Source organism: Phalacrocorax aristotelis, chromosome 6 (genome assembly GCF_949628215.1).
Source record: "Phalacrocorax aristotelis chromosome 6, bGulAri2.1, whole genome shotgun sequence".
NCBI classification, from domain to species: domain Eukaryota; kingdom Metazoa; phylum Chordata; class Aves; order Suliformes; family Phalacrocoracidae; genus Phalacrocorax; species Phalacrocorax aristotelis.
The window spans coordinates 32,299,650-32,326,439 of NC_134281.1; the positions used below are offsets into that span (position 1 = coordinate 32,299,650).

At 54.7% G+C, this 26,790-nt stretch overlaps 2 protein-coding genes across 2 annotated transcripts in view; one reads left to right on the forward strand and one right to left on the reverse strand.

Annotated features, from left to right (window-relative positions):
• The first annotated feature begins 918 nt into the window (after positions 1-918).
• Positions 919-13,420, forward strand: LHX4 (LIM homeobox 4). Its single transcript, XM_075095487.1, has 6 exons — positions 919-1,009; positions 8,140-8,311; positions 11,617-11,819; positions 12,026-12,180; positions 12,763-12,934; positions 13,023-13,420. Exons 1-6 carry the CDS (start codon positions 934-936, stop codon positions 13,418-13,420), a joined length of 1,176 nt encoding a protein of 391 aa, XP_074951588.1. The 5' UTR covers positions 919-933.
• A 4,537-nt stretch (positions 13,421-17,957) lies between these two features.
• Positions 17,958-26,790, reverse strand: part of ACBD6 (acyl-CoA binding domain containing 6) — a 95,886-nt gene continuing 87,053 nt past the window's right edge. Inside the window, exons 7-8 of the mRNA XM_075096931.1 lie at positions 22,808-22,838; positions 17,958-18,620 (exon numbers count right to left, since the gene is read on the reverse strand). Of these exons, the coding sequence (XP_074953032.1) occupies positions 18,466-18,620; positions 22,808-22,838 (186 nt within the window). The 3' untranslated portion in view covers positions 17,958-18,465. The remainder of the gene's footprint in view (positions 18,621-22,807; positions 22,839-26,790) is intronic.

Below are 26,790 nucleotides of genomic sequence, written 5' to 3' on the forward strand. Positions count from 1 at the left end.
CCTTTGCCCTGTGGCTTTGACATTGCCATCTTTGTGCCACAGCAGCTGGTCGGCTGCCAGGCTGGGCGCGATGCGGTACTGTGGAGTTGGGCCAGCTCTTTCCATGCCCAGGTGCGTCCCTGGGGGAGCTGCTGCTGGGATGGGCCCTGGGTGCGTTACAGCACCCTGTCAAAGCAGAGCTTACCGTGGTCATGCCCGGCACTGGGGCTGCCCACGGCAGTCACCAGCCCACGTTGGCGTGGTGGCGAGAGGATGGCGACGTGCCAGTGTCCGCTGGAGCCAGGGAATGTGCCTGCCTGGCTGGGCCCCAGTTCCCAGCGGCGGGAGGAACAGAGCTGAGGGGGACCCAAGGGGGGGAACTTGCCACACACTCCCATGGGGCAGGAGAAGGTCCCTGAGCCCCAACAGCAGAGGCTGGGCCCTTTGGATCCTTTCTGTCTCCCACCTATGGCACCAGACGGAGCTCCCTGGCACCGGACAGCGTTCCCGGTCGCGACAGCACCATGTCGCGACAGCGCCAGACTCTGGGAGCCGGCCCCGGCCCCGTTGCGCTTCGCGGCCGCGGGGCGCCCCGAGCCCCCGCCCCTTCCCCGCAGGCCCCGCCTCCCGTCCTCAAGCCCCGCCTACCCAACCGTCAGGCCCCGCCCCCTACCGGCGCGGGGCGGGCAGCGATTGGCCGCGGGCGGCCCGGCCCGGCCCTTTCCCCCCTGCGGGCGGTGACGTCAGGCGCGCTCCCCGCAGGGTGAATGAATGGGAGGCGGGCGGCGCTGGCGGGCACAGCTGCGGCGGCGCGCCCGGGCCGGCACCGGCCCCGGCACCGGCCCCGGCACCGCCCGCGGGACCCGGTCCCGGCCCTGGCCCGGCGCTCCGCCGGCCCCGGCCGCGTCTCTCCCTCCCCTCTTCTCTCCCCTCCGCCGCCCTCGGGCCAATAAAATGATGCAAAGCTCCGCGCTCGCTGCCGAAGGGGCTGTCAAGGGGCTTCCCGAGATCCTCGGTGTGCCGGTGCAACGTAAGAACGCTTTTCTCTTCTCCCTCCTTCGCTCCTTGCCGCAAAGGCGGCCCCGGGCCGGCGGGGCAGCGCCCTGCGGGCTGGGCAGGTGCCGCCCGCTCCCGCGCCCGCCCGGGCGTCGTTTTTCCCTCCCCTTTATTTTTTCCCCCGCATCTGGCACCGTTAACGGACGTAAAAACGAGGAGGGTGCGGAGGGAAGAGCGGTGCCCTGGGGCGGGCAAGCGGCGGCGGGAGCGGCGGGGAGCGGGTGCGGGCCCTGCCCCGACGGGGAGGTCGGGGCGGCCGCGGCTCCGGCTGTGGGCGTGCGAGTGTGCGTGGGTGTGCGAGTGCGTGGTGCCCCGGTCCCCGGCCTGCAGCGCACGATGCCCCGTTTATATCGTTTATCGCGACAGGCAGAGCCTCACGGGCGAACGGCGGCGGTGGGAAGGGACCAACGGGCGCGAGTGCGTGTTACCGGGACGGGGAGCCCGGCTGGGCTCGGCGCGACGTCTGCGTCTGCCGAAAATCACCTCTATCTCTACATGTGCACATCCCCGCTCTGTAGCTACAGGTAGCGCGTTCGTGGGAAAGCACATCCCCACGCGTGCTGGGGGGTGTGTAGAAGCACGGCTGGGGGGTGAATGCACCCACGTACGTGTGGATGTATGTGTACACGCGGGGGTAGGGAACCCGCGGGGGTAGGGAACCCACGGGTGTAGGGACCCGAGCGTGTTTCAGCACACGCCGGCAGCCAGCTGTGAGCCGTATAGAGGCCATATAGGGGCCGGCAGCTTCCCCGTTTCTGTAGGGCCAAGGCTTTAGGCGGGGGGAGCCCGTGTGCACGGACACCCTGGGGGGTGCGCGGAGCCGGTGCGGGGGCGGCCGTGCTCCGCTGCGCCCCCGGGGCTGCAGCTGCGCCGGGATTGTGATGACGATGATGATGATATTGATATTATTATTATTATTATTATTATTATTATTATTATTATTATTATCACTACTACTGCTACTGTTATTTCCCCCCTCCGTTTGCAAACGGTTCTCGAGAACCGGGGCGTCCCTGCGGGGCCGAAGGAGGGGGGATCCCGCTGGGGGGAGCCGGGCGATGCTCTGAACACACGCGCCCCCCCCCCCCCAACGGGGCACCCGGAAAGTTGAGGGGAGCCCAGCAGTGGGGGAAAACCCCCCCTGCGTGCGACGGGCCCGAGCCCCCGGAGATCCCGGTCGGGGTGGGCAGAGGCGGCCGGGGGTCCCGGCCGCATTTCGGGGGACACGCAGGGGTTGGGGGGTGTGCGCCCCTCGGCCGCCTGCCCGTTCCGGGACGGGCTTTGCTCCCCGCCCCCGGCCCGGAGCCTCCCCGCCGCTCCATGCCCCGCACCGACCTCCGAACCCCCCCCGGCCGACGGTAATTCGTTTTCCGTGGGTGTTTTCGCGGGGGAGGAAGCCGGTGCCCCTGCCTGGGGGGGCGAGACGCTGGCGGCCGGACCCCTTTTGCTTTCGGAGGGGGGTGTCCCCGTTATCCCCCGTTTCGGCCCGGTTGCCCGGCCCCGGGGGCTGCGGGCGGCCGCGTTTAACCGTATTTTACCGTAGCAGAGGGGCAGAATAAGCCCGGCAGGAGCGTGGGGGTGGCGAGGGCCCGTCCCACGGGCGAGCCGTGACCGTCCCCTGCCACCAAATAACGCCTCCGGTCCCCAGCCGCGGGGTCGCTTTTACAGCCCCGAAATCCCACGGATTTAAGGAGAAATGAGGTGCCTGAATCACCCCGGAGCAGCGATCGCCCCAGCAAAACTAACCGGTTTGGCCCTTCTGGGTGCCACCAAACTCTTTTGCCTGTGACATTGCCATTTCTGCACGTGTGTCAGGAATTGTCAGGAAATAACCCAACGAGATATGATTTTATTTTTTTTTATTTAAGCGAAAAAAAAAACCAATCCAAAAAAAACCCCAAACAAACCCCAAACAAAAAAAAAAACCAAACAAAAACCCACAAACTGCCGGAACAAAATCCGTGAGGGTGGGCTGCTGTAAAAGTTTCCGTGGCTCTGCGATCCCCTCGCTGCTGCTCCAGCCCCGAGCCCAGCCTCGGGTTTCGCGGGGGCCTGATCCTGCACCGGTGCCCGGCGCCCCGGGGCCGCAGGAAGAACTTCCCGCTGCCTGCTCGGGGTCACCCCCCCAACAGCATCTCGATATTTCATCCTGCGTGGGAGGAAAACCCTTGATATTTTAATTTCTAATCACTGTTAAATCATAGATTTTTCCTCTCCAATCCCTACCCAGCCTCCTACTTCCAGCAGGGCTGTGCCTTACACCACCCACCACCTCAGCGGGATTTTGGGGCGCCGAGCCTGGGGGAAATCCCCCCCTCCCCGCCCTGCCCCTCCGCCCCCGACAGCTCCAGCTTTGCGGACGGGATTGTTAAAACTAAAATTCCGAATATTATTTATGAATATTGTTTTGCAAATCTCACCGAAGTAAAAACTTCTGCCAAAGCCTGCGGGAATCGTGCCCGGGCGCCGCCAGCCTCTGGCCAAGGGGCTGGGGTGGGGGTTGATTAATCGCCGCTGGGAAAGTCGTTTGCACGCTGCAGAGAAATGAATTGGAGGTTGGAGTTGGGTTTTTTTCTTCTTCTTTTTGCATGTGAAGGAATGAGGTTTCCTCCCCGCAGAAAGTCTTTTCAAAGGAGTCCCCGGTGCTTGCCTGGGGGTTGGTGTTCGGTGTAGGCTTCGGTACCGGGGGAACCGGACCGCCTTTGTGCTCCTGTTTCCACCCGCATTGCCGCGGCACCCCTTTCTGCAGCACCTTCTTCGCCGCGGGTGATGATCCCTTCCCCTTAAAAGAAATAAAACCGAACCCCAGACCCCCAAAGAAGGGGGTGGTTTGCCGATGCGGAGCCGGCGCGGCTGTGTTGCGGGTGCGGTGGAGGGACGCATCTGCCCCCCAAAAAACACCCAACCTTTGCCCCGGCATCGCCTCCGCCCTCGGGTTTGGAGGGGTTTTTGCGGTCTGAGGGATTTCTGAGGCCACCCGCGAGTTTCTTTCGTTTCCATCGTTATTTCTTCCTTTATCCGTCGGGGGAGAGAGAGGGATGGAGAGATGGACCCGCTGCTGATAAATGACGGTAACGGCGGGCGGCGTGGGGCCAGAGATCCCCGCATCTCGGCAGGCCGCCACTCGGGTGCCCCGCGGCGTGGGAGGGTGCCGGGGGGCGGATTGCAGACCTGGCTACGGGGTTTAATGGGATACGACCGAATCCTGCCCGGGCCGGGGCCAGCGGGATGCGGGGATGCGCAACACTTGCTCTGAGGTCCCCATCCCGGGTCCGTCACCCCGCGGGGGGGGGGGGGGGGTGACCGGCACCGTAGCCCCCCCCCACCCCCGGGAATGGTTTGCACTGAGGCTTCAGCATCTCTGGGGTGGTCCCCGGGTCCCCGGGGTGGAGGGGAGTGGGCCGGGGGGCTGCGTGTGTCTGTCCCCTCCCCGGCTCTGCCTGCCCGAGCATCCCTCAAAGCACCCTGCGCGCAGAGCCGGCCCTGAGGTGCCGGTGGGCAGCGGCAGCGCGTCCTGCCGCCGACGTTATTCCTGTTATGTCAAATCATTTAGTTAAAACAAGTGAAATAAACGCGAGGCTGTTCCGCAGGCAGGGAGGCAGCGGGGACGCGACCCTGGCGCAGCCGCCTCTGTTGCAAAGCACAAAGCAGAGCGCAAGGCTTGCATTGAAGATATTTTCCTCTCTGTGTGCACCAGGCGAACCAGTGGGTTGACTGGGACACCTCCTGGTAACCCGGCAGCTCCCCCTTTGTTGTTGTTGTTGTTATTATTATTATTATTATTGTAATCATCATCATCATTATCATTATTATTGTTGTTGTTGTTGTTGTTATTATTATTATAATATTAGTACAGGGGAGAGCAACCAAATCGATGCGATTCTGCACATCTGTACATGCACACACAGACCTGTGTGCATTTGCTTGGTGCCGTACATCTACAGAGAGATCGGAAGCAAAAAATAGGTCTCCGTGGCTAAAAAAATAATTTTTCTCTGGAAATTTGGAGGAAGATATTGTATTATCTGCTGCAGTTGTTTGCTTGTTGAAATTAAGCTGTGTTGCTGCCTTTAAGATGGAGAAAGGTCCTGTGTTTGTTTGCTTGTGAGTAGGTATATATGTACATGTGAGTGCATATAGAAGTATACGCATAAACATGTTTATATAAATAACCATTTATATATAAAACATGTTCCTTAAACGTGCACACATTATTATGAAATAAATGAGAAATAGTTACTTTTCAATACCACCAAACGTACCTCCTCTCGGGGCCGATGCTGTGCTGCATGCCATCGTCTGTGCCAGCAACGGCTTTCATGTTGCCCTGAAATAGGTTTAACAAATGAAATGTGGAAAATGTGGCTAGTGCCGACCTGCCACCATGGTGCTGCTCTCAGCGGCGTGCTGTCCAGGGAGAGCGAGGCACCCAGGGTTTCAGAGCAAGAAGAAGAGGGACCGATGGAAGCTGTAGATACTTCTTTTTTTTTTTTTTAAATTTATTCTAGTGTTGTTAATGCGACACAGGCTTAAATGCCAGCAATAAATATGGTCTGAAGGGCACTGGGACTGTAACTATCTAACCTTGTGAATTATAAAATAAGCTGCTTTCACTTGAGATGCTTGACAGTACCCCAAATTATTTTCAAATGATGCTGTTGAAGGCTATAACAATACAATTTTCTCCTCTGGTATCTTCCTTCTCCCTCCCTTCCTTTCCTCTATTTTCGCTCCTTTCTTTCCTCTATTCCACCCCCCCCCCCGCTTTCTTTCCCCTATTATTCCTCCTTTCCTTTATTTTTCCCCCTTCCTTTCTTCTATGTTCCCCCTTTCCTTTCCTCTATATTTCCCCCTTTCTTTCCTCTATATTTCCCCCTTTATTTCCTCTATATTTCCCCCTTTATTTCCTCTATGTTCCCCCCTTTCTTTCCTCTATCTTTCACCCTTTATTTCCTCTATGTTCCCCCCTTTCTTTCCTCTATATTTCCCCCTTTATTTCCTCTATGTTCCCCTCTTTCTTTCCTCTGTTTTCCCCTTCTTTCCTCTGTTTTTCCCCTTCTTTCCTGTTTTTCCCCTCCTTTCTTCTATTTGCCCCCTTTCTTTCTTCTATTTCCCCTCCTTTCTTTCTTCTGTTCCCCCTCTTTTTCTTCTGTTCCCCCTCTTTTTCTTCTGTTCCCCTTTTTTCTTTCCTCTGTTCCCCCCTTTCTTTCCTGTTTCCTCCATTATTTCCTGTTTCCCCCCTTATTTCCTCTGTTTCCCCCTTCCTTTCCTCTATTCTCCCCCTCTATGTTCCCCTCCTTCCTCTTCTGTATGTTCCCCCTTTCCTTCCCTGTATTGACCCCTTTCCTTTCCACCATTCCCCTTTCCTTTCCTCTATTCTCCCCTTTCTTTCCTCTATTTTCCCCTGCTTCTTTCCTCTATTCCCCCCCTTTCTTTCTGCTTCCCCCTTCTTTTCTCTTTTCCTTCCTTTTTCTTTCCTCTTCCCCCTTCTTTCTTTCTGGTCTCCTTTCTTTCCTCATGTTTTCCTTCTTTTCCCTTTTCTTTTTTCCTTTTTTTTTTCTTTTCCCTTTTCCCCTTTTCCCGATTTCCATATTTTCCCTGTTTCCCCCTCCCGGTAGCACCCAGGCCAGGGTACAGGAGGTCCCCCTCTCTCCCCATTGCTGAGCCCCCCCCCCCCCAGGCATACACCCCGCCTGGGCAGGTTGGGTCCCCGCGTGGGTGGCATCACCGGGCAGCATGGGGAGAACGTGGGGGCAGGTTCCTCCTGCCCTCCCCATCCCTTGGCCCTTGCAGCCTGGCTGTGCCGAGCCACTGGGCGCAGGGGACTGCAGAGTCCGTCCAAAGCCTCCCCAGCACTTGTAGCAGTGTAGAAAAAAAAATAATCCCCCCCTCCCCGCTATTTACTGTCAGCTGCAGGAGAGGGAAGCAGCCCTTATGCATAAACATCTCTCCTGCTCTTATGCTCCAGCTACAGGCATGGCTGGTTGGGTTTTTTTTCCCCCCTAAAATCAATCTTCTTTCATGCGTGCGTGTCAGCATGATGTGCCTGGCTTTTACCGGGCAATCTTCTCCTGCAGACTTTTACAGCACCTCCCGTTTATTCTGAACTATGGGCAGATAGAAAGGGAGATAAATATCCAGCTCTCCACATCTAAAGAAGCTGTCCATCTGTAGGCAGACATTGTGAAGGAGTCTGGAAGGCCGGTTATACATCTTACCTTAAGAAAAGCCCTCCTTCTCCCAGCACCCTCCCACAGCACGGGTGCTATAGGAGGAGGGCTGGATGGGGCCAGACACACTACCCCTGGTTACCACCACCGTGCTCCAGCATGGCCTCACTTCAGCCCACATTTCCCAGCTTTTTCTGGTGATGGGTCTGTAACACTCCAGCTGGATGGGACGAAGCTGGAAGAAACCATTACAGGAAAACCAGGGTCCAAAGGGATGTTGGGCCATGGTGGATGCAAAGTCACCTGGCGCCCTGGCACTGCAGGCAGAGGGGCACGGGGCAGCTGCTGGTGGGGCCAGCGTGGCCGGCACAGGTGGCTCGTGGCCCTCGGGATGCAGTGGGAGCAGAGGGGAAGAGACATTTGCCCATGTTGAAAAAAGCCTCTGCAAGTGGCATGGAGGTGGTTGGTGTCCTGCACCCCAGGTCAGAGCTGGGAGCCCCTGGGTCAACCCCTGGGTCTCCCTGGCAGCCTTGCCTTTGGGGGTGGCCACAGGGAGCAACAAGCTGTGTCACTGGTTGGGTTTTGCAGAATGCCACCCCAGGGGGAGCAAGAGGCAGGTGGGGAAATGGGCGGCAGGGAGCAGGACATGGCCTGAAAATGGGGTGCAGACGAGAAAAGCATCATGTATGTGCCTGTGCTTGGAGGAGCCAGTGGGGCCGTGCACGCTGTTATCCAGAGGGTTTTGGTGCAGGTTTGCAAAGGAAGATGTGCTGGGACATTGACAAGGTGAGGGGTTGCAGCCCATCACCCCGCAAAGCACCAGCACGTGCCAATGCTGGGCTTCGCTAGCCGTGCCGGCTGGGTGGGAACACTGTGGGGACGAGGGGGCTGCGGTGGCTGACGCTGCTCTCGTTTCCATCTCTCCCCTGCCCAGAGATCCCCCAGTGTGCAGGCTGCAACCAGCACATCCTGGACAAGTTCATCCTCAAGGTCTTGGACCGGCACTGGCACAGCTCCTGCCTCAAGTGCGCTGACTGCCAGATGCAGCTGGCCGACCGCTGCTTCTCCCGGGCCGGCAGCGTCTACTGCAAGGAGGACTTCTTCAAGTGAGTACCACTTGGGGGCACAGCCCCCTGAAAGTGGCGTCTCCCCACCCACTAAGCAGGCAAACACACAACCTATTTTTATGCGTAATTTCTCCAAAATAGTTTCTCTTTTTTTTTTTTTTTTTTTTTTTTTGGTGGAAATAAAGGAAATGTTGGTGTTTTACAGCTGCCGCGGGCTGGATGCTGTTTGTTGGGATTTAACCTTCTGAAAGCCCCAAATCTCCCTGACATTCCCGTCCCTCCCCTGTGCTGATTTCAAACCCCCATGGGATGGCAAGCTGCGGTGGTTCAGCAGTGGCCCCGGCTCTGCTCGGAGCTAGAGGGCAGGAGAAACCCATGCAAGGCAGCGGCAGTGCTGCCTGCTCCTGCCCGAGCCCCTCCCTCGCCTCGCTGGGGTTTGCTGATGCTGTTTCTCTCCCTTCATCTTTTTACCTTTTTTTTTTTTTATAAAAATCCTTTTTTTCTCCTGGTAAAAACCTCATTTGATTTCATTGGCAGCTGCCTCTGAGCTGTATGATGTCCCAGCCTCGGTGTTTCCCTGCTCCCGTAGGACAGAACAACCCGTTTCCCATTAAAAATTGACTTTTCAGCAGGGACGCTTTAGTCCCTGGCTGCTGGCAAAATTTGGGAGCTTTCCCAAGGGGTGGCAGAGGGTGTTGTACCGGGGCTGGGCACAGCTCTGCTGGCAGTGAATCGCTGTGAAGCGGAGGAGTGCTGGTTTACACCTCCTGTGGGGAGAAGGGCTGGACCCTGGCCAGCAGGTGCCTTTTGCTGCCCGGGTGCAGGTGATGGGGCCCTGCTGAAAAGGACCTGCTGCACCTCGGGGACTGGGACCACCACCCCAGGCCATTGTCTCCCACGGCTCCCCCCATCAGCCCTGCCACCGGCCGGCCAGCTAAACCAGCCGATGGCGATTACACCCTGCGCTAATCCCCGGGCAGGACTTTCACTGCCCATTCCTGGGCTCTCAGACCTCCTATGTCGTGTTGCCCCTCAGCCATCAGGGCCAAAGATGCCTCTTGAATTTCTCTGTCCCAGCTGGGGAGCGTGGAACGGTCAAAGCAGTCACTACAGCCCGGGTAATAACACTTCACTTCTGATATTTTCCAGCCTATTAATCTCCAAGTCATTTAAATAGTCGCCCAAAAGGTGCGGGTAATCAATGTTAATTAGAGTTGAAAGATCAGCGACTTTCTTAGATGAGGTCCTGCCTGGATTATTTGGTGCCAATCAATAGCATCTCGGCGCTCGCTCAGCCTCTCGCCTCACCTTTATTTCAACCGCTCATTGATTTTGGGGTAGGTAACTTGCAGAGGACGTGAGGATTTAAGGCCAACTTCAGAAGCAGGTTTGCAATTCAGGAACCACTTCTGAAAAGGTTGGATTTTTTGATTTTCATCTTCCCTCCCCCTAAAATCACAGCTCTTGGCCCCCAGCTGTGGGCAGCTCTGACCTGGGTCTGGCTGTCCCCAGGTGGTGCAGAAACACCCAGGGATGCTGGGGGTGTGTGTTAAAATGGCTTTAAAAGCATTGTGTGTGGGGGGGTGGAGGGTGGATGGGCAGAGGGCGGATGGGGCCTGCAGAGCATGCACCAGCTCAGCCTTGGGCACAGAAAAGCATTTTGTCTGCCCTACCCCTCCTTCTGTCCATCCCTCTGTCCCTCCCTTCATCCTTCCATCCCTCCATCCCTCCATTCCCTGCATTACTTCATCCCTCCCTGCCTCCCTCCCTCCATCTTCTATCCCTCCATCTCCCATTCCCTCCCTCCCTCCATCGCTTCAGCCCTCCCTCAGCCTCCCTCACAGCTGACTCTGGGTGAGCTGAGGTCTCCCCAGCAGATGTATGGGGACTCCCACTTTAGGATACATGCCCAAAAAACAAGACAAAACAGGTTTTCCCTCCTCACCTTCTGCTTCCCAACACCCCTTTGGACAGCTGCCGAAATTGCGCTGGCACCACTTGTGCCCAGTGCCTGCTGCCTGTCCCTGGGTGACACCTGTGTGACTTGGGGACACTCTCAGGGACCCAGCTTTGATGGCCATGCCCCGGCTTTGTGGATGGTGTGAAGGCATAGGTAGCTGCAGGGCTCATGGGGTGATTTTGCATGATCATGGGGGATGTTCAGCCCTTGGGAGGGCAGCAAGAGGCGCCCAGTGCGACTGTACCACCTGGGCACCCCCACGTGCCACTGCCTGCCCCTGCAGCCTTGGGCTGGGGGCCAAAGGGCTTGGGTTTTCCTGGACTGCCTCCTCCGAAGCAGATGGGTCTGTTTAAGGCGTAGGGGGCAGATTTATTCTGATAGCTTTGCTGCTGGTGCTGCAATGTCAGGACGGCTCTGTGGGGTCCCAATGCCCTGCTGATGGGGTGTTTAGGGGTGCTGGGGGGAAGCACGGGAGACCCATCAGTGCCTTTGCAGTGCTGGTGGGAGGTGGGGATCGACCCCCATGTCAATCCCAAAGCCCACACGGCTGATGCTGAAAACACCAGTGGCAAGATCCACTTATTTTTTACTTTCTCCTGCGCTGTCAGCACCTCGTGGCATGTGTCACCCTTGCGCCGTTAATTCAGTTTGCAGTGGGTGTTATCTGGGTGTTATCCAGGTGTTATCTGGGTGTCAGCCTTCATGTCTGTGCCAGGCAACTGCACCCCACCACAGCCTGGCCTGCACCCACATGGGTGCACCCAGCTCGTGGGTGCACCTGGAGTGACAGGCACCCCAGGTTGTCTGCAGCAGAGTGCCTGCGATCCACGGGGGCTGCTGGGCGAGACGCACGTTCCTTGCATGCTCCTTCCACACTTAATGCATGCTTCCTGCATGCTCCTTACAAGGTTCTCTTCCATTTTTGCCTGCTCCTCGCATGCTGCTTCCGCACTTCTTGCACGCTCCTTGCAGCTGTGCTGGTGGGCTTGCTTGGGCCCACGCCTACCCCAAGCCAGCACCCGTCAGGCTGTCATTACAGTGTAAGAGCCCCATCATTCTGCATTAATCTGGGATTCATCATGCTAGCGGGGTGGTGTAATTAATTTATTTGGTATTAATGTGGATGAAATATGTACTGTCCTTGCAGGGGAAAATCAGGCAGCCTATGAGCATTAGTTAAAAGAACCATTAAAATCAAACCTTCCTCAGCTCCATTAGGCCGGTCTTTCACACTGAAGAAGATAAACCCCTGCCGTGTGAAGTGTCATGCATAATTAGGTTGATTGCTGGTTTAAACTCTGCCCTGTCTCCTGGTCCCCACCCCATCTCCGGCAGAGCCCACCTCGCTGGGGCAGGGCTCAGGGTCACCCGCTTCTCCTTGCAGGCGTTTTGGGACCAAATGCACGGCGTGCCAGCAGGGCATCCCCCCCACCCAGGTGGTCCGCAAAGCCCAGGACTTCGTCTACCACCTCCACTGCTTTGCCTGCATCATCTGCAGCCGGCAGCTGGCCACCGGCGATGAGTTCTACCTGATGGAGGATGGGCGGCTGGTCTGCAAGGAGGACTACGAGACCGCCAAGCAGAACGGTAGGCACCCCGAAAGGGCTACGAGGCTGGACGTCCAGCAAGGGGTGGCTGTGGGTCAAGTCACCAGCGTTGTACCTGCTGGAAGGGGTTGCTGCGGGCTCTGGGGCAGCTGGTTTTGGGGAGCTTTTCCCCAGCGGCATGGGCTGGCGGTTTGTGGTTGCTCATGCTGCTGTGGTTGGGGCTGGTACCGTCTCCTTTGCTTGCAGATGACTCTGAGGCAGGCGCTAAGCGGCCCCGGACCACCATCACAGCCAAGCAGCTGGAGACGCTGAAGAATGCCTACAAAAACTCTCCCAAGCCCGCTCGGCACGTGCGGGAGCAGCTCTCCTCTGAGACGGGACTTGACATGAGGGTGGTGCAGGTGAGGCCACAGGGACACCCCTCTCTACCCTGCTCCTAGCAAAGAGGGACACAGGGGTCACACTGGGGTGCTGGGTTTCAGGGATGCAGGGGTCCTGGGGTGCAGGGTTGCCAGGCCTCAGGGGTTGCAGAGGTGGCAGGGATATCTGGGTGGCATGGGTGCCCAGGGGTGCTGGGTTGCATGGGTGCATGGGAAACTGGGTTGCAGGAGTGCTGGTATGCAGGGTTGCTGGTGTGCCGGGGTGCTGCTGTCCCAGGGTGCTGGTCTGCTGGGGTGCATGACTGAAAGCATACTGGGTTGCAGGGGTGCTGGGTTGCATAGATGCTGGCATGTGGGGGTGCTGGGTTGCATGGGTGTGTAGGAGTTGGGTAGCACAGGTGCTGGCGTGCTGGGCTGCATGGGTGCTGGCACGTGGGGTTGCAAGGGTGCTGGGTAGCAGAGGTGTACGGATGCTGGCATACTAAGATGTAGGGGTGCCGGGGTGCCAGGGTGGTGGTGTGCTGGCTTGCATGGATGCTGGGTTGCAGGGGTGCTGGCACACAGGAGTGCCAGGGTGCCATCGAGGTCCCCATTTCTCCTCAGGTGTGGTTCCAGAACCGCCGGGCCAAGGAGAAGCGGCTGAAGAAGGACGCGGGGCGGCATCGCTGGGGGCAGTTTTACAAGAGTGTCAAGCGGAGCCGTGGGGGCAGCAAGCTGGAGAAGGAGAGCTCGGCCGAGGACTGCGGCATCAGCGACAGCGAGCTCAGCTTCCGTGGTGAATGGGGTGCTGGCAAGGGGCGGGGGGGCCATGGGCGTCCCCACTGTGCTGACCCCCTCTCTGCTCTCCTTCTTCTCCCCTGCAGAAGACCAGATCCTCTCCGAGCTTGGCCACACCAACAGAGTTTATGGCACGGTGGGAGACGTGGCTGGCGGACAGTTGCTGAATGGCAGCTTCTCCATGGAGGGGACAGGACAGTCGTACCAGGACTTACGGGACGGCAGTCCCTATGGCCTTCCCCAGTCGCCATCCTCCATCTCCTCCCTGCCATCCCACCCGCCCTTGCTCAATGGGCTGGACTACGCCATGGACGGCAGCCTGGGGCTGGTGGCCCACGGGGCTCAGGGGGTGAGTCAGACGCTGCGGGCCATGGCTGGGGGGGGCCCCACCTCCGACATCTCCACGGGGAGCAGTGTCGGGTACCCAGACTTTCCCACTAGCCCGGCCTCCTGGCTGGACGACATGGATCACCCCCCTTTCTAAGCACTGCTTGCCCCCCCACCCCAGCCCCCCTTGCTCCCCCCCGCCCACAAGCGCAGCACCGAGGGCGCCCACCGGCGGTTGACCTTTCCAGGATTTCCCATGGGAATTGGCCCCGGAGGGCTGGAGGCGGGGGGGGTCGGCATCAGTGATGGCTGGGGACAGCTGTGCCTGGGGTGGGGGGCACGGATGCCTTTGGGTGTAAGCACAAGAGAGGTGTTGGCACATGGGACACATGGTGAGGACCCCGGCGCAGGGCTGGGGCATGGCAGGATGTGCGATGGAGTGAGCTGGTGGGAGGGAAGGACAATCAGGGATGTCAGAGTCCATCCCGGTGCCCACGCCAGCCCCGCACCGCTCCTGCCGAGCACCACTGCTATTTTCAAGAGTTATTTTTCGATATGGAGTGGAAATGCAACTCAGCGCTGCCTGGAGCCTCAGCAGAAAGAAGAGTCTATATTGTAGAAGGGTTTATTTTAGCGAGGCTGGGGACCTGTCCAGGCAGGGCCATTGCCCTGCTGCCCGGGGCGATGCTGCTCCCGGTACGATGGGAGTGGAACTGTCGTGCAGCGGCTGCGGGGCCGTGATTTATCCCTGGGCGTGCAGGACTGCTTACGGTGCATCACTGCAGGTTTTACCTTGGTTGTGCAGTGGGGAAGAATTGAAAGGGAAAAAAAAAAAAAAGCCTGCAGCCTGAGATGCCCAAGGGCCAAGCTGGGCTGTGGTGGGGCTGGCTGGGATGCTTGGGGCTGGCATGTGGAGAGGAGGTGCTGCAAGTGAAGCTGCTGGGAAGGGTGGGACGGAGAGGTGCGAAATGTTTCCCCAAAAGAGGGGAAAAAAGGGCATTTCAGCAGCTGCAGAAGCATCCACATGGTGGCAACTGGAGGGAACAGGACAGGTGAAACCCCCTGGCATCAGCTGCCCACCTCCCCTGGCACTGCGGGGCCAACAGAGCTGAGGGCAGGTGCAGGCAGCCGGGGAGGACCCAGGTGGTTTTGGCACACTGCTCGAGCCCTCTGGGGTCTGCTCCTGTCTGGACCCACCCTGCACCAGCCCCTTTCCCTAAACCCACATCCCTGGCGTGGGATCCCCTGCCCACCTCCCCCGGCAGAGCTCGCACCCCACCTCCGCCTCGCCAGGCTGAAGGCATTCAGCCTGATGGATAAAATCCAGCTCTATGCTCATGGCCCCGGGTGCCTGGCTCTGCCCTGGCCCCGCAGGGATTCCCTGGTCCCGTGGGGTCCCCACCATTCCCCTGGCTCTGGGCGATGCTGATGATCCCAAGCTGCCCTTCAGGGAGGGCTGGTGGCCGATCCAGTTAGCCGGCTGCTGCCAGAGGCTTGGGGGGGGGGGAAGGGGGGCTCTGAAAGCAAAGGGGAGAAAAGAATAAGAATGAAAAAAAAACCACACAAGAAAGCACATCACCAACATGTCCCTGTACCTCCTTGCCCCCTCCTCGCCCCTGGCTGGGAGTGTTGGTGCTGCAGGAGTTGCCCCAGCTGCACCCATGTGCCCCCCCAGCTTTGGGTGCTGCTTTGTGCCAAGCCCCCGGCCTCGCTGGGCACCACAGGCGGCTGGTGGGGAGGGGGATGGGGGAGGCTGTGCCTGCTGCTTTCCACTCCCCCCCCCTTTGACAAGGCCAAACACCCCCACTCCCTTCGCTGTGTAAATTTTGTACAGTTCCAGAAAGTGAGAGTCTTGTTTCCTGAGGGGAAAAAAATGGAAAAAAATAAAACCCAACAAAAATAATAATGAAAAAAAATTCAAAGGATAAAACCTTATTTATTGCAATGTCTTTGGGGAGAAAGGACCCCCCCCAATCCTCCCAAATTTGGGCCTGGGGCATTGCTTTTGTACCCTGCCTCCTGTGCATTGGCATGAGATGTGTGTGGTCACTCCGTCACCGCGAGAGAAAGCAATGTCAAATAAACTTGGGATGCTCTTTAGCAGCTGCTGTCTTTGGGATTTTATTCTCAGTGGGATGGCAGCGGCCACCATTGGCATCGCCTGCTCCGGCACTGTCGGCTGTTTGGGGTTGGGAGCCTCTGGGTCATATCCAGACGGAGGAGCTCGCATCCCTGGATGGGACAAGTGACGCTGGTCATAGTGCCGTGGCTTTTTGCAGGCATGGAGAGGTGGGTGGGTTTGGGATGGGCATCTCCTGCCACGTGGCACCCCAAGATGCCCACAGCTTTCCTGCCACCATGCAGTGTCGGCAGTGGGTGCCCACGGTCCCCCCAGTGCCGGCTTTTGCTCGCTGCCGTCACCCAGCCATACCACCGCAGCACTCAGCGGGTGCAGGTGAGATGGAAGAGCCATGCCAGGGGGGTCCCAGCCCCTCCATGGGCACCGGTGTGTTGGCTTTCTATAGTTTAATCATTTTAACGTTTAATGCTTCTCAATTAAAGTGATTTCCTGGAGTAGATGCCAAGCTTAGGCCGAATGCACATTAACCACTTTCTGTATCGGTAGTTAAAGGCACCGAGGGATTTAAACAGCAATCCGCAAGGCTGCTGGGGAAAGGTTTGGCTGAATAAAGCAGATTATAAACAATAATATATGTCTTTCTTGTTTGTTTTTTTTTTTTTTTATTCCCCCCCCCCAGCTTTTTTTTTTTGGAAAGGCTCCAACCTCACAAACAGACCTAAAGTGCTATAAACATCTCCAGGGCTGAGCACTCAGCTCCCAAATGTGCTCTCTGAAAGCACAGGCATCGCAGCTACTGCTTTTCAGCTCTGCTTTAAGAGAGTTTGGTTTTTTTTTATTTATTACCCAGCATGTCCATCAAGCCAGGCGGTGGCTGTGCATTGTGGCACTGCACAAGGGTGACCTTGCTTGTCCCTAATCTTGATGCCACCAGCCCGAAGCCAAGGGGGTAGCTCCGTGCATAGCACCCTAGCTACTGGGCCTGGCACCTTTGCTTCAGCCACATCCTGATGCAAAAGCGACCGGTGTTGCTGTCAGCACCCATTGCATTTTGACCATACATGCTCTGGCTGCGACGAGATCAGGGTGAAGGAGAGCAAAAGCCATGGAGGGTCCTTGCTCAAGGGTCGGGGGGCTGTTGCACTGCTTCCATCAAATAAGCATCGCCACAGGGCCTGGCAGGGACCCTAAACGTTGAAACCTGGCATTTGCTGCCGTGTTAATGTTTATCAGCCGTTTGCTTCACGTATCTCTGTGTCCAAGCGCCCTCCCTGCCCACTGCCAGCTCATTTTGTCAGCCCCTTGTCACAACTGGGCAGCAAAAGCATCCCCCAACGCAGAGGAGGCTGCAAATGGCTACATAGGGTGTGTTTTCTTTTTGCCATCCACTCCAGCTAGGAAGGCAGTTTCTTTGGGAGGCTCAGAGGGTGCAGGCTTCAGGCTCAAAGTTCCTACTGACTTCAGAAAAAGCCCTGATGGGGCTTTTTTTCAAAAAACATGGAGCCCACCACTGCAGCTTCTCACCCATCAGAGCCCTCTGATAGTAACAGAAAATAAGTTGATGTGATTGATGCAAGGGCCCGTAACTTGCCCAAGCCATTTCATCCCCACCACTGTGCCTGCCCAGTGCCTTGCATGTGCGGGGTGCTGTGGTGGTGCTTTGGCTGCTGGCAGCACTCAAGCCAGTGCAGCAAACTTCGTCAGTGTTAGCCAAAGCTGGCAGGAGCCAGCAGCCGCCGTGAGGGGCCAAAACCCATGCGTGCCTCCTGCCCAGCCAGTCCTTAATGGAGGGAACGTTCCCATTTATTTCCCTGAGGCTGGATGTACTGCAGAAAGGACTTGCTGGCAAGCAGTTTCCCGTCACAGCGATGGAGATTTCCTACGCGCTCCCCAAGCTGTAAATCTCCTTGTCTGGGGAAAAGCAAGCGGCATGGCAATGCCCTGCAGGGAAGCCACGGCTGCCTCTTGCTGGTTACACCCACAGCCCACAGCAAGCAAACTCCCTCCCAGCCAGGAGTTAGCCCAAAGCACAAACCCATCCCCAGCAGCTCCCCTGGACTGGGGCCAACCCCCTGGCACAGCCCGGTGGGGATCACGGCGAGGAAGCCGTAAGCCCCACAACCATCCCACCACCACAGCACCTGAGGCATTGCCATGAGGAATCTTTCCCACTTTCTGGGTATTTGGCCAGCTGAGAGGGCCATGAAGTGGCCAAAACAAGCCCACATGTGTGACAGGGTGAGTGCAGGTTTATGTCCGTGCCCGGCTCTTACAAAACCTCGGCCCTGAACGAGCCACCCCAGGGACCAGCATGCGACAGGAGGACCTGGAGCTGCTAATGGAGGTGGGGTTTTAATGCTGTTTAATTCAGCAAAGCGGCTGCGTGACGCTGTAAAAGCCCTCTCAGCTTGGAGAGGTTGGTTAGCCATAAAGCATTCATCTTACTTATGTTAGTTGAGTTGAGAACTACAGGGACGGACAGACAGCTGTATGACCGCACTGGCTTTTGTAGACCTTCCACCCCAGGACGAGCACTTGAGCAGAGCCTTCCAAGGCTACAACAGCTCTGTGCTGCCTCCCATCCTTATTGTTTCCAAGGAATCAAGTCACTCTCTGCAAGACAAACACACACAGGCTCCGTCCCAACCCCGTGCTTTCCTTTTTGATTTATAATACTTTATTTGGACCCAGGGGGAAAAAAAAGCCAAACCCAAAAATCAACCTGAATGGGAGCAATGAGCATCTCACCTGGCCCAGCTGCCTTCCCCTCCCCACGGAGGAGCTGGCCAGTCAGCACAGGCTTCTCTAGTGAGCCGTCCGATGCTGTACTTGTATTTAATACATTAAAACAATACTTGGAACCTCCTCCAGGCCCTTGCTCCTGTGCCTCGCCCCCCACCCACCCCCAAATACTGATAAATGTCAGAGCATGCAAAACCCTGATCCCGTCCTTCCCACCATAGGCGCTTGGCCAGCCAGCCCTCATGCTGGAGAGCCCACCCAGACCCTGTGCTCTAAAAGCTCCCCTTTGAACCCCCGACGTGTCTCGGAGGGCAGCGGGGGAAGAGAATGGGGGTTATTGCGGAGTGTCTCTGACCTCCCCGCTGCATGTCGCCGCGGGGTTAGGTCTTGCCAGCGGTGTGCTGCTGCAGAGCCAAAGTGATGGCTTTACAGTCTGTCACCTCCTCTGGCAGGCAGCCCTCCTGGTCCCGGACTGTGGGGTCAGCACCCGACTTCAACAGCAGCTCCACGATGTCCAAAAACTCGCAAGCAGCAGCTGGAGGGAGAGAGGGAAGGGTGAGTCTGGGGATCCTGACCCAAGGCAGTGGTGATGGGTGTTTCTGGAGCAGTGCTGTAGCTGGCGATTTCCCACGCCTGTGCCAGAGGCTGGAAATGCCATCTCAGCACCTGGCCAGGCGGAGCAGATCATTTTTCAGGGCAGTGTTCAGTACTCAATGTATTATTTGCCTTTGGATTTAACAGTGCAAAGGAAAGAGAAAAAACAGAGTGAAAGCAATGAAAAGCCAGAAGTCCTGAGAGGGTGTTACTGGTGCAACCAGAGCCTGGGTGTTTTTCAGGGCTTCACTGGGATGATGCACAGGCTGCCTGGGCACAGTTTGGCTGATGCTCCTTCATGTCCAGGACTAGAGACAGACCCTGGGAAAGGCAGCACCACAGAGGCCCCCAAAGTGCCACCTGGGAAAGCCTTCTCTGCCTGCTTTTGTACCCAGAATTTATAATGTATTTAATTTATAACACATTTATAAACCCCTGCCCCTCACTAGCCTTCTGAACCTCCCAGGGCTCTACAGGCAGCTCCCTGCTTTCATCCATCATTTCTCCTTGCAGAAAATTTGGATGGTTTTTAGCTGCTGGCTGGACTTTCCCCGAGCACCGGCTCCAGCGGCACATGCCTGTGCCCACAGACAGCCAGTAATGGCACACCATTCTTATTTCTAACCCATATGTCCACTAGCAACTATTTTTTTCAACCCCAATTTACTCTGCCAAGATAGAATCAAGTTTCACCCGAGCTCTTCCCTGTCCAGATGACAGCCTGGCAGCTTTCAGCTCCCTCTCCAACCTTGTCTAAGGATGCTAAAATAAGAAGAACCAGGCAAACCAGAAAAACTCTTAACACTGAAGAACTTGGCCGATGTCAGCAGAACTCCCATCCCTGGATTTTCCTTTTAGGCCATGCAACGCAGATCCTAGTGAAGCCAAAATCTGCCTCAGCCCCAACCTGCACTACAAGACCCGCAAAGCTGGCAGCTTTCTCTCACATTGATAGTGACTGGTTTTAATTATATTTCAGCTGCTTTTACAACGTAACCAACTCACTCTTTTTTGATGTTAAATGTAGTAATTAGAGCATCTTTTGCATTACTCTGCAGTTTTCTACTGACCCAAAGGGATGAGCGGCAATACTTAATGAAAATAAATTTGACATGTGATTTGATCTTATACTGAAAAACATAAAAAAAGGGGGGAAAAAGGGTAAAAAAAAAGGGGGGGAGGGGTTGGTGAGGAAGCAGGTGGGGGCGTGGGGAGGCTGAGCTGAAGGGCTGGGGGCACATCCTGGAGTGACAGCACAGCACCCTTGCAGATAGCAGACTTCCAGAGGTGCCAAGGAAGCTGCAGTGGCAGCTCCTGGGGATGGGGAGCTGGTGCCCACGTGGGGAAAGGTGGCTTCCTCGACCAGTGCCACTGGCAGGCACAGTCTATGTCCCCAAGTGGGCCAGGGACATCCCCGGGGACGAGCACAGCTGCTGGATTTATCGCACCCCAGGACCCTCGATTTGTCAAGGGCCGGAGCAGCAGCCCTGACACTGGCACGGGTGAAGATGAATTTCCATTCAGCGCAGTTCGCCTTCCGACTCCATTAATCCTCAGGGTTCAGATGATGAATTTCTTTCTTTTTTTTTTTTTTATTATTTATTTTCCCTCCAGCGTTCCCTCCCACTGCCCTGCCCCAGCACAGAAAGAGCCGAACAGATGGTGCTTTGCAGGGAAGCCGGAGCGCCCATGAGGATACAGAGCCTGCCCACTCCACAGCCACGTGGCCACAATCGCTCGGAGAAGCCTTGATTTCCTCTGGGAGAGGCAGCGGCAATGATTTTAGTATTCCCAGTGGGTGGGTGGGTGGATGGATGGATGGATGGATGGATGGATGGATGGAGAGGAGCCGAAGACCAAGGGGCCGTTTAGTGGGGAGCCTGTGCTCACACCAATCAACACGTCACCGACTGCTGCCCCAAGCCCGGAGGAGAGCGGGTCCCGCGGTGGGTCCCACTGGTGAGCTGGTGCCTTCGGACCGCGCTGCCGGCTGGCCTCCACTTAACCTCCAATTAAACCTGGGGTTGGTGCCGATCAGAAGGAGGCAGGATTTATAACCCGCCGCAGGATGCAGTTTGACACCAGCTGTAATCAGGAGAGCTGTCACCACAAGGACAGCTGTCAGGCCATGCTGGCTCATAAAAAGGGATGGAGACACCCTAAAAGCAGTGGCTGTCTCACTGGCCTTGCTTATGGGATTTAACCCTTCCCTGAACAGCCTCTAACAAAAGGGAAGGTCTTGTAAAGGCACTGCTCTGCTCAGCACCATCAGAGACAGTTTTCAGACAAGCTCTCATGCCTCTCTGCTGCCACTGATGGCTTGGTAACGAAGCACTTACTGAGATCACAAGATTTTCAGTGAGTTCTAGTTTCAGGCAAATAGCCACTTGCATCAACACCATTCGCTCATTTAACAAGCTGTTCTCAAGATCAGGCTGATTTATGACCAGATCAGCTAAGTAAGGGAATGAGGACAGCCTGGGTGCAGTGATGGTGAGCCAGGGACAGCAGGACACCTGCAGGCACACCAGACCTGTGTGCCAGTGATCCAGAGAGGGTCTCCCAAAGATGATGTACAAGGAGGGGAGCTGGGATAATACTCAAGGGGAAGAAAATATTTCAACACTTAAAACATCTGGGGGGGAGAAAAACCCTGGTAAACTGTCATTATTGAAACAGCTGAGCTGGCAGGGTGGATCCAAGAAACCCTTTCTGAAATAATGTTAATTAGATCGGTTATGTTTGTTTGTTTGTTTGTTTGTTTGTTTGTGTTAAACAACCAGCTTCAGCCACCAGCCAGAGAGATCCACCTGCAAATAGTTTACATTGAGGTGATGCGGCCATCCTTTACTTTCACATATTGCACTTGCTTGAAGCAGGTGCTCTTGGATAACTTACACACATGCTATGCCTTTGCACGACCTGCTATAATTCACTGAGTACCCCGCAGTGGGCAGACGTCAGTGCTGGAGTTGGGAGCAGGGGAGAACGTCCCCCCGGGAGAGAGAAAGCCCAAAATGTGGAATGAGCCGGGCAGAGAAAGCGGCAACGTGGCACTGAGTGCTGTTGTTCTGCGGACACTGCAGCACTAAGCAACACATTTGCTACTTCAGTCAGAATGATAAAGATTTGAAAAATAAAGTATCCTACAGGAAAGATCACATGGGGAGAAATCACACATTATTCTAATTACAGTCTCGGTTCAGGGGCCCTGGAATCTGGTAATTTAGATCCAGATCCAAATGCTGTGTCTCGGCCTGATGGTCTGCAAAGCAATTTTGCTATCCTGCTAATGTCCTTGTGGAGAGATCATGAGAGAGAAACAGACACAAACACCTCAGAATGACAAATATGCTCTTAATTACACAGTGACAGGCATTGAGAGAGTATAAAATAATGACTGGGTATGTCTTAATTTTGGAAAAAATTATGATACAGATTAAATCAATACTTTTTTCCTGTTCCCCGCACATCAGTACCGCATGTGTCACTTTAGTCTCTACTTTCCTCACTTGGAGATAGGACAATCTTTCGATTAAAAAGATTGCTATAAAATTGCATGCCTAATTAGCATGCAATTGTAGGAGGGACACTAACTGTAACTTTGCTCTGCTGGTTTTTGTAGTAGAGAAGCTGCTGCTCTCACACCTGGTTTGGCATCAGGACATGTGGAGGTGAAGGCCGTCTTGCTTGTCCCCTTCCCCGCACCTGTGGAACCTGTTAAAGCCACTACAGACCCTCCTCTCACCCCTTCAATGGCTAAGGAACTTAGCACCCCCTAACCAGAGCCACTCCTACACCTGGAGGTAGCACAACTGCATCCTGGCGACACACAGAAGCGCACAGGACAATCTCTGCAGAAAGTGCACCATCAATTGTGGGAAAAGGAGGCTTTTAGGTGAAATTTGCAGAGGAGAACAAAGGGAGGACATCAGTCTTCCTTGCTGCTTATCCCAGGCTCCTATTCATACCATGCTGGGATTTGCTGGTGAAGATAGCCATTGGTTAATCAAATCCAGCTTCCCTGCCTATTTTTCTGCTGAAATTTGCTTTCTGTACAAAGGCCATTTACTCCAGCTGCAAATACATCCTGTTAAGAGCGAACAACGAAGCTGAAAGGCAGCTTACCGTAATGGAGTGCAGTCTGGCCTTCCCCATCCTGAAAAAGAGAGAGGCTTGATTTTAGAGGTATAGGTAACATCATGGGGATACAAGTAAATCCCAGTTTTAAATAAATAAGCTGATCACAGCAATATTTTAATTGACTAGATAAACAGCCCAGGACACCCAGCTACCTGGCAGCCAGGCTTTGACTCATCATCCACCATCAATCCATATTGATGGATAATCAATACCTATCCACGCATGAGTGTGTGGATCATGTCATGATATAACTCAGTTCATAGCGTTATCACTTCCAGCTCATAAAACTGAAGGATTTCAATCCTACGGCCTTACTTTGGGACCCTCCCCAATCCTGACACTTCAGTGCAAGATGCTTCCATGCAAGCCCAGCCTTGGCAGCTACTTGAGAGAAGAGTAAAGCACCAGGACACTGGCACAGCTCAGTGTGCTGCACTCTTCAGCGCAAGGGATCACGCAGGGGAAAACTCCTCTTCCAGCTGAATAAATCTTAGGTCCTTGCTCTTCAGAATTCATGTCTCGACAAAGGTGGACCCAAAGCCCATGCAATTTCTGTTGGGCTGCTGGTGTCCTTGCCATATGAGTGTGAGGAAAAGGCTCGGGAATGAGAGCTGGTTGCCGAACTCATCCTTGTGAAACACCTGCGGCGCAAGGGCAAAGCAAACCACATGATTTGAAGATGCCGGCATGCAGCTCCCTCTTCAAGCTAACACATATGCCACTGCATCAGCTGCAACGGTTTGGGAACCATGTCTCGCTCCCAGACTTGGCAAGCACGGGCAGGGCTTCACTAGTGAGTGGTCGGTGCTCGCATGGCACATCCAGCAGTGCAAACCCAGGCACCACACTGCCATGCCGCAGCCTCGACCTGCCACAGGAACAGGTAAAATAACAGAAGGAAAGAATTACTGGCCCCTTTGCTTTCACTACCACACTAGGATTAGCCTCTAATTTAGTTCTTTGCCTCCTTAATTTATTTGCACCTCTTTATAGAGGCTTAACTTTTTAATTACCATCATATTTGGGATTAAGGTGCAAACTCTACAGCCTGCTGTGAATTCAGGAGCAGGTGAAAGGGAAAAGAAGAACCGGAAACCAAGTAGAAACCCACCCATTGCTGTATGGGAAGCATAATGCAACTGGGTGTCATTAGAAGATACCACAAACCAAACAACTGAAGGAACCAAGGACAGCATCCATTGATTATTCCACACTAATAAGGTAACCGATCTCAGCCAGAGCCCCTGAGCGGTCCTTAAGCACATGCCTGCTCGGAGGAGTGACAGGGCCAGCACTGACTTCAGCAAAATACGGAGCAGGGCCGGGGAAGAAGAGGCGGGTGTGTTACAAATGAGTTATTGGAAAGGCAGGCTTTCAAATATGCAGGTTGTGTGTGTGCTGGGGGATGGGGAGCCTGCTCCCCTCTGCATCGCTGCCTTCAAAATTGTAGCTGACAAAACCTGCAGGTGAATGGGACTGGAGACATGCAGCAGAAATCCCTTTCCACGGGAACATTTTGCTAAAATACATAGGACTGCTCCAGGAATACTACAGCCTTTTGTTCCTTTTCCAAAGGCCTGTGTAAAGCACTGCTGCTTCAGCAGCAGGCTTTGGGCTAACGAGGCTTTTTATGTCTCTTAGAGGTACTTTCTGGCATTTATTGGGCTAAGAAGAGAGTGCAAGTCCCGGCACAGGAAATGCATCTCTTTAATCTCAGTGCGGTTTTTAAAAAGAACTATTAATCCATTGTTATGCAAACACTGTTTACACTTCATTTACGGTGTGGATTTTTTTCCCCCTTTGAGCCTGACGGCTGGCCAAATGCTATTTGTTATACTTCTCAGATGCTATGCTATTTGCTTGTATTTTCTCTGTGACAAATTTTAATCCAGGTAAATGGAAAAAGCTCTAGTGTGGTCACTCACTAAGGGCCTTGAAATGTCCCTGGAAGGCTGCTGATCTCAATCCCTCTTTGATTTGGCTTTTTGGAGCACCGCAGCTAATTGGAGCCCGACATTGGCGGCTGCTCTGCATGCAGCATTTGGCTGCAGGTATGGCAGCGTTGAGCCTCCAGCACAAAATGGTCACACCTGGAAACTAATCAAAGATGGGCTGTGAAAGTGAGGATTACAGCTCCCATTGTGGAAATTACGTGACGTGAATATCACCTACCAGGTGCTGGAAATGTTTGTTTTATAACAAAACAAGATGTGCAGAAGTGGTCTTAAGATGAATTGTAGCTGGCTTTGATGCAAGGGATATTTCCCAATGTGGGACAGAAAGCAGTGGCTTCTGGAGCATCCTCGGCCAGGTGTGGTGTGTCCTTCTCTCAGGACATGCCTCTGTTGGGACAAATGCCCCAAAGGGTGAGTGGACAGGGACAGCCTGCCACAGCCTCTGTCCTCACCCTGCTGCACCCTGCCCAGGGCACCCGCAAATGTTGCTGGCCCAGCCTGGGATTGCTGGCACCAGATTGCCATGTTGCAGCCAGGAGCGCATCCTCTGCAGCCAGAAGGAACACATTGATGCCAGCGGTGATCAGATGGACCGCTTCACTCATCTGGCTCATAAGCGGGGGCAGCTAGTTTTTCTCCATTGAAACCTATCAGGGTACTTGTTGGTTTATTTTATACAAACCACTGAATTGGAGGGGGATGTTTGTAATGGTGCTTCACTTCTCTCTCCAATTTAGCTTTCAGGTTATGGAAATGTAAATCATACAGAGCTGCAAGTACAACAAGACCCAGAGTCTATCGATACACACTGAAACCAATCGTTTGATAAATCTGTAACGTAAAAACTTGAATACAGTTATTTCCAAACTGTGCCTAAGGGAAGTTAGATAATCACAGTGTGTTATCATTTCTGTGCTAAGGCATGTTTAAAGAAATTAGAGACTTTTCCCCCCCCCCCAAATATGAGCTTCAGTAGCATAATAGGAGCACAAAGAGAAAGTGTTGTGTAAGGGAGCTGACGTCAGGGAGTGCAGAAGAAGAGATGGGTAGCTCTGGGGCCAATGCTGAGCTCTGTTCTATGCCAGGATGCCTGAGAGAAACGCCCTTTCAATATCGTGCATCAACTGAAATAATGTCAATGCAACAGGTTAAAAAGGAGGAAATCAGAGCTCTGACTCAGTCAACTTCAACAGAAAAGGGGAAATGGCCAGGCTCAAAGCGCTAATACAAGTTTTGGTAGAGCTTTGCTTTCGGCTTGCAAGGCACTGGCAGGTACCTGTCCCAGAGTCCTTGTAGCAGTACCCTGTCTACAAAAAGGAGGAGCTCGTGGAAGTGGCGGAACCCATATGGGCAGACAGAAGATGACCAGAAAGGAAGGAAAGACCATTACCCACTCAAATTTGGAGGGCTCAGTCCCACACATGCAAGTTACTGACCAACAACAGAACAATCCAAGCTTTCTTCTTGCCTCCTAACGCCACATGCTTTTTGCAGCCTCCTGGCACATCTGGCCACAGCTGGATGACAGCTGAGCTGCACAGCCTTCAAGAGAGATGAGAGTGTTTCCAAACACTTTAAAAATAAAACCAAATGCCCACGTCTACCAAACCCATCAAAACAAAGATGCTACAAAATCACCGGTACCTCCTACATCCATGGTCTGCGACAGATGTCACTCAATGAAAATCCAACTACCCGTGGGTAACTTATTGGATAACAGGATTTTGTTCTGCTCCTGAGAAATTTAAGCAAGAGAAATGAGAGAAGATGTACCGAGCGCAGATGGACCAACTGTCTTATCCGTTAAGTGGTACTATGGCTACTGCACATCAATTTTGTCTTATAAGTGATAGGATTATATTGGTGTTGCCATCCTATGTTCATTCCTTGGGAATTTCTGTACCCTGCTGAACCTAACAAGGTTTCTGGACTGAGGGGCAGAGACATGGAAATGGCTTGGCTGAGCCCTGCTGAGATGCTGTGCATGCTATAAAGCATGATTCCTGCTGCCCC

Excerpts from the sequence above, each read along its gene's own strand:
- LHX4 (XM_075095487.1), top strand. The coding sequence starts at position 934 with ATGATGCAAAGCTCCGCGCTCGCTGCCGAAGGGGCTGTCAAGGGGCTT. Across the intron at positions 1,010-8,139 it reads CCTCGGTGTGCCGGTGCAAC|AGATCCCCCAGTGTGCAGGC; the intron begins GTAAGAACGCTT and ends TCCCCTGCCCAG. Across the intron at positions 11,820-12,025 it reads CGAGACCGCCAAGCAGAACG|ATGACTCTGAGGCAGGCGCT; the intron begins GTAGGCACCCCG and ends CTTTGCTTGCAG.